This window comes from Passer montanus, unplaced genomic scaffold, assembly GCF_014805655.1.
Source record: "Passer montanus isolate IOZ18808 unplaced genomic scaffold, ASM1480565v1 scaffold18, whole genome shotgun sequence".
Lineage (NCBI taxonomy): Eukaryota > Metazoa > Chordata > Aves > Passeriformes > Passeridae > Passer > Passer montanus.
In genome coordinates, this window is record NW_024365381.1 from 16,586,599 (window position 1) to 16,598,863 (window position 12,265).

At 51.1% G+C, this 12,265-nt stretch overlaps 1 protein-coding gene across 4 annotated transcripts in view; it reads right to left on the reverse strand.

Moving 5' to 3' along the window:
- LTBP2 (latent transforming growth factor beta binding protein 2) overlaps positions 1-12,265 on the reverse strand; it is a 71,459-nt gene that overhangs the window by 26,191 nt on the left and 33,003 nt on the right. For all 4 annotated transcript variants that reach the window (XM_039705366.1, XM_039705365.1, XM_039705367.1 and 1 more), the window contains exons 5-8: positions 11,290-11,460; positions 9,608-9,808; positions 9,002-9,270; positions 7,366-7,468 (exon numbers count right to left, since the gene is read on the reverse strand). In XM_039705366.1, the coding sequence (XP_039561300.1) occupies positions 7,366-7,468; positions 9,002-9,270; positions 9,608-9,808; positions 11,290-11,460 (744 nt within the window). The remainder of the gene's footprint in view (positions 1-7,365; positions 7,469-9,001; positions 9,271-9,607; positions 9,809-11,289; positions 11,461-12,265) is intronic.

The following is a 12,265-nucleotide window of genomic DNA, read 5'->3' on the forward strand; positions in this document are numbered from 1 at the left end:
GGAGAAAAGAAAATCTGGTTTTCTCAGGTATATTAAATGAAGCTACAAGGTTTTCCATATGTACATTGATCCTGAGCAGCTGAGTGAATGACAAAGACAAAAAAATCTATTTACCCCCTTCAACAGTTTAGTCACGAATTGTAGGCAGCAGGTGCTAACAAATATCTGGATGTTAGGGATGAGGGAGCTCCTGGTGATACTGAGAAATCCTGGGTACCTTCCAACCTTCTGGGAAGGTAAAAAACACCTCTGGCTTATGGGCTCCAGGCTCAGTACCCCAGTGGGATTTCAGGTCCTCCCACACCATAGCTTGTGGGCTCGGGGATGCCGACAGGCATTAACTGAGCTTGGAAACATCTGTCAACCTCAGCACAATGTGATAACAGACACTCAAATGAAGCACCATTGTTATGTGCAAGCCCTCTGAGCAGAAGCCAAGCATGCTGGAGATCAAACAGTGATGACATGTCAGAGCCATGCTCCCCCTCTGAAAAATTTGCAGAGAAACAGATTCTGCAGCATCCCTCCAACAGATGCTGCTGGGGAGAGGGCAAGGCTGAAAATGTCAGTGGTGGGCAGATGAGTTGCAGGTCTGTGCAACCTTAGCACTTACCAAACTCCAGTTTGGAGAAACCCCTCTACTTCAGCAAATCACTTGTGAAGCTACGGACAAACATCTTAACTCTGCAAAGAAACCCATGTTCCCTGGAAAGAATAATTGTAATGTAATGTGAGCAGATCTCTCTGTACCAAGAGGGGAACCAAGAGAGTTTTGAAGTGTTGGATGGAGGCTGCCAGGATCTGTCAACAAGGGAAGACAGTGTGTGGCTGCAGAAGGATATAAGCTATTAACTCTCAGCTTTGTGCTTGGTTTCTTGAGTAGAGGACTATTTCCTTCCACACACTCAGATGTGGCTGAATGACAACAGAGATGGCCAAAACCTCCTGAAAAAAACAGCCTAGGACACTTGGGTTTCCTGCAAAGGGGATCAGCATCCAACCTTCTCTCATGCAGCTGGTAGGAGGCTATTCCTCTGGAACCCACCAAAAGGAAAAAGCTAATCTGATGATCAGACAGGACAGAAATCTGTTGCATCCAGAGCTAAAGAGGCCCCAGTGTCCTGTGTCTGTCTACACTCTCTCCAAGAAGGGTTCTCCCAGAACCTGACACTAGAGATGGAGCAGCTGAGTTACATCTGTCATGCAGACAGATTTCAGGCTTGCTGAGGGCAGGGAGCCCTGGTTCCTGATTCAAGAGTGTGATTTCACAACCTTGCCTCCTGGGCATTTCAGCCATGGGGACACTGTGCCAAACCAATGTGGTCACCAGATAGCTGCACATTAGGAGTCCCTCCTGGCTCTCCTCACTGCTTCCTCTAGCTCTCTGCAAGCTCTGCAGGCACCAGGCATCCCTGTCAGGGCTGGGCTCATACAAAGGAGCATGCATGCAATAAGCTCACAGGCTCAGAAAGGAGGTGAGTGTGAAGCAGCCACAGCCCAGGACTCCCTCCAGCATCTTTGTCCCTGGCTAGAAAAATACTCAAGTAGATCATAATATGACAGGAAATGAGTACATGGAAATTGGGCAGAGAGGTTTTGTTGCCTAGCAGGATAATCTTTAAGCAATTAGGCTAATTTTTCATCACTTCCTAGGAGAAGAGATTTTATTCAACAGCCCTGGCTAAACTGTCTGGAGAAGCTCAGGGTGGTGGTGAAGTGGAAAACTTCTCCTAGTGGTGGTAGGCACAAGGGTGTGAAGTGAGACAATGTTGGATGAGACATTACATTAGTCCATACAATACCACTCTGTTAAAAGGGGAAGAAGCAAGCCTGTGGTCAGATGAGAAGAGAGGAAATGCCCATTTCCTGAAAGCTAGCCCCTTTATTTTGACTCTTTCCATCTACCATACTAAAGACATCAGCTGACTGAGAAACCTTGAGGGTAGCTTGGTGCCTCTGCTAGTCCTGGGAGGTGAAAGGAGCAGGAGTGAATGGTCTCATGACACCTGGAGAAAGGGAGATGATGGACTCAGTCAAGCCTCAGCCTGCTTTAGTGTGAAGTAGAGAAAATCAGCCTCCACTGCACAGAGGATATGAGCTGCTGGGCTCAGTGGCAGAAGAGCAGAGCAGCTTGGGCCCCACAGCAGCCTCCAGAGATGTATTAGAGGTGCCACAGCAAGAAGCAGGCTGTGGCTGTGGGGTTCAGCTGAGTTCTGAGGCAGAATGGACATGAGGGAAAGAGATAAATCCTTCTGTCTAGCTCTGTCATGCCTGCTCTCCTCTGGATGGCCTGTTGTAAGGAGGCTCCAGCAAGACTTTCTCCAATGCCCCAAAAAGAATTATGCTAGTAGTGGTGGGGAGGACATGCACCAGTGCTACATGTGCGATACAACACTAAGGCCTCTGGCTCTACTCATGATCAGTAAAGATCCTGAAGGTGCAAAAAAATGCTTGAAGGAAGAAGACTCTGATAATTCCTTTTTGCCATTTGGTGTTTCAACAGAGAGGTCCATATTCTGCTCCCAAGGTGGCTTCCAACTCCAACAAGGTACCTAAAACCCCCTAGTTTTGTAACACTGTGCTGCTGTGTGCTGCCAGGACAATGTTGTATGTGAACGATGAGCAAAACAAGCACTGTGCAGAACAAAGCAGTCCTGAAAATGCTGTGCTTTCCCAGGTTTCCCATTGCTTTCTGTGGTGCTGGCACCACCTTGCAGAGGTTTCAGCTTCTTTCCCCACCTTCAGCCTTTCTTTATTATTTCACACAGACTCCCAGTGGCCTCTGTAGCCTCCTTCCTATATATCCAGGGAATTTTTTTCCTGCATCCTACCCCATCTGTTCCCAGGAGCAGACCAGGGGGTTGATTTTCAAGGGGCATCCTGTGGCTGTTCCAATGCCTGCAGGCGCAGCGCAGGGGAGCGCGAGGCTTGCAGAGCCACTTGGCGTTTGTGACGATGACGGCTCCACGGGTGAGCTGCCACCCCTCTCACAGTGGGAGGTCTGTTCGGGGAGTGCTGCGGGTGCCAAGCCAGACATTACAAGATCCAACTTTCCAGTGAAATTCAGACTTTTCTCTAGGACAAAAAACTTGAAAAAACACGTGGAGTGGGAATAAAAACAAAACAATAGCCTTCAAAGACTTGTTTCTTAATGCAGTTAAAACCCATAGGAGGAGAGAAAGCAGCCCAGGAAGATCTGCAGTGAGCACAATGAGTGGGTGCACAGCCCAGCCCATGCTCAGGCTGACTGTAGCTGGAAATAAGGGACAGGGGGCACTGAGAAATCAGGAGCTAGAAAATGCAGGTTTACTCCTGCACCCAGAAAGTCTGTCATTTGCACACAAGGGTGAGCTTGTAGCTTCTGGCAGTACTGCAGATGGTGTCCACTGATATGGGTGTTTTCCTGGAAGGCTGCTGGTCCCAGAGGTGTGTGGTCTCACGGACAGAGAGGAAGTAGAAGAGCAGGGCTGTAATCCCCTCTGGACAGAACTCTCTGCTACCAGTTTCCTTTATCCCCCTGTGCCTGAGAAGGGCCAAGACTTTGGGAAAACCAGTATCCAAATCCACAACTGCCGTGGGGTATGTGTTGACCTGTAGCTCCAGTCTCATTGGGTTTAATTCCTACAGACCATCTTTTAATATTGTTCCAACATGTTCTTTCCACAGACCACTGTATCTACCAAAACAACGTATGGTCTGGCAGGAAAGCAGGAGTAGCTCTGCCCAGCAGTGTACCTGCTGCTAGCCCTGCATCCTGAGCTTGCCACAGGACAGGACATTGCTTCAGTGCAGCTTCCTCACCAGCACTGCTCAACTACCGTGCTGGCTCCTGAGCTCCCTTTCAGTCACATCCTAGTGTTTCTACTTCAGCTGCTCCACCAGCCTCTAATTCTCTTTTCCTACTATCAGTCTTCTCCAGGTTTTACTTTCCAGCTCCTGTTTGCCCCTACCCTTCTGTTCTAGCCTTTCAGTGTGTGTTCCATTGCTTTCTCCAAGTACGAAAGACCCACGAGAGTCACTGAATGTCTCCACATGTTTTATCCTATCTTGCAACACAACACATTTCATCCACCAAATTCTGGCCAAAGCTGAAGGACTGCAGCTGCATGGCAGCATGCAGGTGTCCTGCCACCCTCCAGGGCCCTGTCTCTGGCTCATCTCTTTCTTTCATGGACCAGGCAACAGCCTTTGCTCCAACAGCTCATAGAGCAAGCTCTTGGCTCTCCCCCTTCTCCCATGGCTCTCTGACATGTCATGGGGGTCCTGTCTTTAGTTCAACTTGCGTGAGCAACAGCAGCTCCCAGGAACTTCTACTATAGCCTGCTGGAGCACCCAGCTCTGTGCCCACTTCTCTGAAGACAACAATATACAGCCCCCCAGCAGCAAACCACACAGCCTGAGCATGGCCTAGGAAATATCTAAGGCTAAAGTAACACTCACTACAGAGACTCCTGGCTAGGTCAACCCTTAATTTTGGACTCAGCTTTTAACATGGTCTCATTAGGATGCAGACAAAGCATTTTAGTGCCTTGGCTTTTCTGATGCTGAGCAAAACATAAAAAATAGCGAGGATTGGTCATGGTAAGTTTGCTCAGACAGATGCCTCCCTCCTATTCATCTTCTCTGATGTCTTTCTGCACACAAACACGTACCAAACATGAAAGCTGCAGACGATGGAGACATCCGGACGTATCCAGACTCTACTAACAATCAGTGTCTCGGGCAGACAGTCAATCCAAACAAGTTCCTCATTTGTCTAGCTCTTGCCTGGCTGCACTTCTGTACGTTTGTAAGTGTTTACACTGAACTAGCTTCTGCCATTTCTGTCTCTACTTGCTGGAATTAAATTCCCAATGCTGTCAAGTCTGCTCTGGTGCATGCTTCCTTGGGACACATGAGAGTAAGGAGCTGTCTCTGAAGATCAGAATGCTAAGAAGAAAGCTGGAAACATACACTGGACATGTTATCTCTGTGCACGAGACACCAGATCACTGAACTACAGCCCAGTGACTTTGAGTGAACACAATACAGGCCAGCAAGAGCAGAAGGCAGAAGGAATGTGAGTGTGGGATGTGGTCTACAGGCAGGAAGTGCATGGAACAATGCCTTCACACTGGCATGGAACTGGAAACCCTGGCAGACAAGGCACAAGGCAGTGACAGGTCACAGTGCTTGGCGGCTCTGTTAAAGAGGTAAGGTCACTGAGAAAGATCTGTTTTGCTGAGTCCACTCTGGGGCCAGCTATCTTGTGTATGAAGACAACACGCCAGAGAAAGGCATGCCATCTACCTGGGCTCCTCACTCCACAACACCTGGGCTCTCTTAAGCTGCCTCCATCATGTGTCTGCCTTACAGCTCCTTACACCAGGGGTGGCCAAAGCAGGAGGATGCTTGTATACCATTGAACAGGATGAAAATGGCTCCTTCAACTAGCCTGAATTCCTGCCAAAAGCAAAAGAGCCATTAAGTCTCCAAGGAGGAACTTCATCACCCAAAGCCAGAGGGAATTTCTTGTGGCAAAGGAATATAAAAGACCCACATGGATACATTTTTCATATCTCCCTGGAATTAGTCTAAAAACAAAAGTCAGACAAGCATCTGTCCACTCAGTGAAGACCAGCAGTGACAACTTGCCTTGAGCTGCAACTGCTCCTGGGACACAGAGTATGTGTGGAGCTGTGAGCTGTGGAGTCTGCTGGCAGCTAGGAGTCAGGTCTTAAGTGCATTTGTCTGGCTGACTGCAAGGAGCACATGGGGGTATTTTGTGTCTGTTTTCCCATCTTAGAAGCCTGTAATTAGACACATTTTGAAGCTCTAAGTCCAGCACAGCAAATCATTGCTGCAGCTCTGTCTGCATTCTCTCAATCACCTTGCACCTTGCATGGAGAAGGAGAAAGGAGGTGCAGAGTTTTTGCATCAGTCTGCAGCCCAACGGAAGGATTAAGCAGCCCCCCTGCTTCCTAATGGAGGGGTCACAGAAAGATGGGTGAGAAACAGGGAGACTGCTGTGGGATGGGGAAGAGAAAGCCATGACTGGGGTTGTGAAGGTCAGGGACAAAGAAGAGGGGATGAGGCCTGTGTGGGGCATTTCCTTGCCTGCACTGAACCTGCAGACTCCGGGGTCACCCCCACACCACAAATGCCCAGGACTTTTTTGGGGCTGGCACATGGGTGAGGGCAGGCAAGGAGCAGCATGGCCAAGGCCACAGCACAGCCATGCAGCTTGGGAAGATGACAGCAATCAGAGCTCCCAAGATCTGGACTGGGTTCCAGGATGCTGACAACCTCGTCTGTGATTGCAAGGAATTTGGCTCCAGTCAGCACTACCCCTGGCTGAGTAGGAATCGAATTCAGGGAGGATAATGAGACACAAATTCAGCTCTTGGGAATGTGTGTGTAAGCGAGCAGGAAAACTCTGAGCAGACCTAGAAGTCACCAACAGCACACTTGCTTACAAAACCTGCTACCTTGGATACCTACACTGTATTTCAGGAGTCCAAAGTCTCCTGAAGCATGGGGTCTGTTTTCTTCAGTTCTTTGATCCAGCGAAGGGATGTGATTGAGCAGGCAGGCAGCAGTGAAAGGGGACAGGCAGGAAGGCAGGCAGGCAGGGAAGAGGTGAGCAGCTCCCTGCCCACATTCCACTAGGGGAGTGTACCTTGCCCTGCACCACACCCACACAGCACTGGATGCTGGAGCCATTGTGCCCACAGGACTGCCTCCTCTCCAGCCAGGAGTCCTCCTGTATGGCTTCTCCACAGCAACACAGCATGTGACCGTGGTGCAAGGGGCCGTGCTCGTCATGCAGCACCCTGAGCAGAGCAGATGAGGAATCCCCATCTCCTGCTAGATCAGTCTGTCCAGCTCCCAAGTGCAGCAGAAACAGAGCTGGACGCCCATGCCCCTGGAACGGACCCCGGGTGTGCTCCTGCCAATTGTTTGATGTAGTGTTATTTCCAGAGCCCCTGCCAAACCCGTGTTGGGCCCAGAGCAAGCCCGTAACTCTATAGGGCCAAGTCTGCAGCCTCCTTCTCCAACCTAGAACTGCACCTCCTAAAACCACGGCTGCTTTTTTCCTGTTTCTCCCTCGGAATGGGGCTAGCATGGTGGGAACCATTGGCCACATGAGCCTGGGACAGCACCCAGCCCAGAGCACTGTTCCCTGGGGCAGCAGCTGGCATGACCCTGCACTCACCTGGGACGTGCTGCCCATCCCTGAGGACCTTGGGCCAAGGAGAGCCATGTGTCAAGACCCACAGCTCTGCTCCCTGCCTCGGCTGCACGAGGCAGCCATTTTTCTTTGCCCGACGAGGGTGCAGGCTGTCCCTGGTGCTGTCCCAGCTCCTGGCCAGCAGCAGTACTCACCTGGCCGGGGGGGACAGGCCAGGCACTGGTCCACGCCCCAGAAGAGCCCCACACTGCCGCAGCAATCCTCCAGCTTGGTTAGCCCTGGCAGGGGGTTGGTGCACTGTGGAGAGAGGAGCAGATCAGGCTTCTGTGGGATGCAGAGGAAACATGCCCAGCTGGTAGGAGAGCAGCAGAGCCAGCACAGGGAACAGCTGTCCGGGGTCAGAGGCTGGCACGGCCCTCTTGGCACAGCTCCGCACTGGGACACAGCAGGATCAGGGATGTGGATTAAGATAGTAAAAAGTTGTGCAGACAGAACCTCCCTTGATTGCACCCTTCAGAGGGGAAGGGGCCATCAAACAGAGCAGAGATGAACCAGAGATGATATCACCTGGCAAAGCCCCAGAATCAGCCCCTTGCCTGGCTGATTAGCCTGTGAAATGGGTGCACCGCTCCAGCCCGGCAGGGAGCTTGTTGTCAGGCACTTTCTTCTGCTGAATGAGCCTCTCTTTCCCCCGCTCTCGGCAAGGCCCTCTGGATTACAGGCTTCCCCATCAGAGCGGAGCCGCTGGGCCACAGGCTGGAGCTGGCGGCCGTCCAGGCACGCGTGGCCGCCTGCCCAGCACTCGCATACCGAGCGGCGGGGCTGCGGCGGCCGGGAGAGGCAGGCACCCCGCCGAGCTGCTCACCCTCTCCCAGGCACGGCATCCCCCCGCTGGGCCAGGTGCGAGCACAGCAAGGGTACCCCCTGCCGCCCCTAGAGCATCTCTGACAGCCTCTCCAGGCACCCGTGAGCATCTTCGTGCATCATCATCCTCTGCTCCTAAGGCTGCAGCACTGCCATCTCCCCACAGAGAAGCAGGGCTTTTCCAGCCCCTCGTTCTGATCTCCTCTATTTTTGCACTAGAGAATGGATAAGAATATTTCCTGCTAGAAATGACTTGGATGGGAGTGACTGAAGGACGGGATGGGAACTAGGAGCAGCCCCCCCAAAAAAGGCTGGGGAGCAGTGGGGAGGGGGCTGAGTCCCAGACTGCCAGGCTGGGGGTTTCTCTGAGCATGAACTGCTCTGGGGGAGCTCACAGGTGTTCCTATGGGTGCCAAAAACCTCCAATGCTTTTCCAGTGACGCAAGAGAAACATATGGGGAAAGACAAAATAAGAAATTACGATGACTGTGGGACAGGGGTGAGAAAGTCCCTCACGTGCATTTGCTTCCCAAGCCCCAGTCGAGCTCTCCAGGAAGGCATGGTTCCATGGAAATCAGACTTCCATTTATCGTCTGAGAGGGAAAGGAATTTTCCTATGTTTTATACGTTTCCTACAATAATCGCAGAGCGTGGCTGTAAATGTTGCTATAAATAGGGCACCCTTTTAAAACCAGACTGTGTGTGAAAGCCATCAAGTCTGGGCTGTGCTGCCCCAGGGCACAGCCTGGTCAGGGCAAGGCAGTGAGGTCTCTCTGTTGGATCAAAGCAAGGAATTTTTTTCTTCCCAATTACTAACACATTGCTGCCTGTACCCATGGCACCTGCATGATGCCCATGCTGATGCTGAACAGCTTCACAGAATAAAGCCACCCCCTTTGTCCCCAAAAGCCAACGCTCCCCTACCCCAGAACAAGAAATACACAACACTTGAAGATGACCTCTTACCTGCCCATGGAGAGCCTCCCGAAAGCATCTCCCCAGCAGCCCTGGGGCTCTCTGCTGTTGCTGTCTGCTCTCGGTGGCAATGCTGTTCCCATTCCCATGGGAATAGGTGTACCAGGGCACAGCAGCCAGCTGAGGCACCAGGACTGCCTCAACACTGTTTTCTTCCGACGCCTCTGCATCACCCCGCACCCTGGCCACTTGGTGAATTTGCACGATGGCTTCTGGAGGGTGGTTGATGTGGACATTCACCAGAGAAGGATTTAGGGAAGCTGGAAGATGAGTGTATACCACATTTGTGACAATCTGGCAACAATTTGGCACCCAAATAGTATCATCATGAACAAAGTCAAATGGGAGGAAAGGTAGATTGAGCCCACCAGGAAATCTAGAGGAAGACTGCCTCTAAGAGAAAATATTTCTCTGGCCTAAAAAGAGGACAAACCTATCAAAATTTCCACAAGAAACTATGGAAACCTCCTGTCTAACAACCTGGCCTGAAACAGCAAGCATAAAGAGGTAGTGGCTTCCTCAGGCCTGTTAAAAAATATCTGAGAAGCACACAAGTAGACGTAAAATGTGGAGCCTAGAGCCATTGGCCATGCTCACCAAGCTGGTTGGACAAGGGCAGGGTATATGTGGAGTGCCTCATGGAGCTGCCAGCTGGGGTCTTTGGGACTCTTCCTCCTTGCTTCTTTTCCAAAGAGGGAGCTGGCAGGTGGCAGAACTTCCCTGTGGAGTTGGAGGGGCACCAGCATTCATCCCGGCCCACACAGCGCCCTCCATTCAGGCAGGGGATCTGACAGAAGTCTGCAAGGCAAAGAAAGGTTAGCTCAGAGGAGAAACTGAGACACTGGCTCTAGCCAAGGGCAGCTGGGGGACACCAGGCAGCTGCACCTGGACAGCACTAACCCCATGATGTCTCAAGGACCAGGTCCCCATGCTCTGCTCACAACTGGAGTCATGGCTGGAAGAAGATGAACCCTCCCTTAGGCTCTGGGGCCACAGCCAGGCTGGGGCACCCATGTCCTGGAGGCTGCCAAGGTGGTGTTGCTGACACAGCAGGATCTTTTGGAGTGGCTCAGGAGCCATGGCAGCCATATGTAGCCAAGTCTGCCTAATTTATTCACTTCTGCATCGCCCCCTCCCCACTTGGCAGAGTTTTTACTCCTAGCCCAGAAGGGAACTCAGCAGGATGGGAGAGGCAGACAGAACAGGCAGAGAGCCACATCCTCAGAGCCTGTCTCACATCCAGCCCTGGCCCTGCCAGCAGTTCATGTGGGAGAAATGTGGAGTGGGACAAAATAATCAGGAGCAATTCATCTGCACAGTCTCAGAAAAAGCATCTACAGATGAAACCAAAGTCATGTCCTTTCTGACCTCATCATGCTTGGAGCAACCCAGAGCAGTTCTCAGTGTGAATTAAACTCAAGCAATGCAGGGGTTCCTTGACAGATTATCCTGACTCATTTCAGTATGAGATGAGACACTGCTGCTCCACATTCCTGACTGGATTGTCAGGTTCATCCCAGGGGATGAACACCCATCCTGTTTCAAGCTCATGTGCTCAAGCCCAGCACCCAGTTTAAGGGGAGGAGACACATTGCAGAAATCTCTGTGAACACAATCTTCCATCAGTGTCCACAACAGCAAGACTTTTCATTCTCTCAGGAGAAGAATTTGCATGATATAGAGGCACTCAGATGACGAGTCCCAACAAGTCCAGCATGTTTCTCCCACCAGCTTGCTCCAAGACAATGTGACTAACCCCCAGCTGGATATCCCAATGACTTGATGAGCAATCCCAGTGGTTCTGAAAGGTGAGCAGTGGTTTCAGAGAGCCCTGTTTATAAGAACAGTTTGCAACCTGCAGCCAGCTCTCCTGGCTGCCATGTGAGTGAAAGGAGAGAACAGGAGGAAATTAGGTGATGAAAGTCAGTCCCAAGACTGGATGCCAACTAAAGCAGAGAGCTGGCTCTGAGAAGAAGGGGGTGGTGAGGCTTGGCTGCAGGCCTGACTCAAGCACATACAGCCCCCTCTACCCAGGGTGAGATGGAAACAGGATCTGCTTGCCCAGGAAAGAGAGCAACGAGGCAAAATCTCTCTTCCTCCCCCAGAGAGAGAGTAAGCCCCAAAGACCCCAGAAGACATCTTCCAAGGCCTACTGAGAGTAGCCATCACTTCCCTTCCCTACAGCAGCCCAAGCCCTCAGTCTGTAGAGTCAGGAAAAGCAGGAAGAGAAGAGTGGGGAGACAGGCAAGAAAGTAGGTGGAGGACATGGGAGTGCTCACAGATGCGGAAGCCAGATTTGGGATCGTGGTCATGCCCCCCTTGGCTATAGAGAGTGGTGGTGTCTCCTTTCTCGCAGCTGTTGTAGCAGCGCCCACTCTGGCACGTCTGTTTGCAGATGGTGGGTGTGAAGACAATTTTTATCTTCCTAATCTTCTCTGTCAGGTTGGCCCCTATGAAAGAAAAAGAGTGCTAACTGGAAACAGCATCTCCAGGCTGGGGGAGCTGTTATTTGCAGCTCAAGCTGTCATTCGTAGCTCAAGCTCCAGCGCATTCCCAGTGCAAAGAGGGGTTTACGTCCCTCCCCAGGGTTGTTGAGTCACCATCCCTGGAGGTGTTTAAGAAAAGACTGGATGTGGCACTTAGTGCCATAGCCTAACTGACAAGGTGGTGTTACATCATTGATTTGACTCAACGATCTTAAAGATCTTTTCCAACCTAGCTGACTCTGCAATTCTGCGATTCCGTCTCTCTTTGCCCCTGCTCACTCCAGCCTGTTTTCTGCTCCAGCATCTCTAAGAGTTTGTCAACATATGAACGATGGCAAGCAGCAAGTTCTGCCAATTTGGAGTGGCATAACAGTGTGAAGGGACACACATGCACTAACTTCATCATAAAGGGAGTTTTTCCACTTTAAGCAATAGTCTTTCTCCAACCACATAAGTAGTCAGAAGACTGGCTGCTCTTAAACCACTGGAAGTCTTCCCATATAAACACACTGTCATGTAGAAGAGAGAGCATCAGGTTTTAAGAAAACCATTGTCACCCTACAAGTGTCCCCTGACCTCCTGCAGCTATCTATGGTCCTCCTTCTGGTCCCTCACCATTCTCCCACATGATGGTAAATCACACTTAGAGCTCTTAGGGACTTGTGGAAAATGGTCAACAGACTGAACTGTTGTGTAACCAGCTGGCTTGACACCCGAGCCTTCCATCCCACCCCAATGGGACAGTCATGTGCTGCCCTTGCTGTGCCCA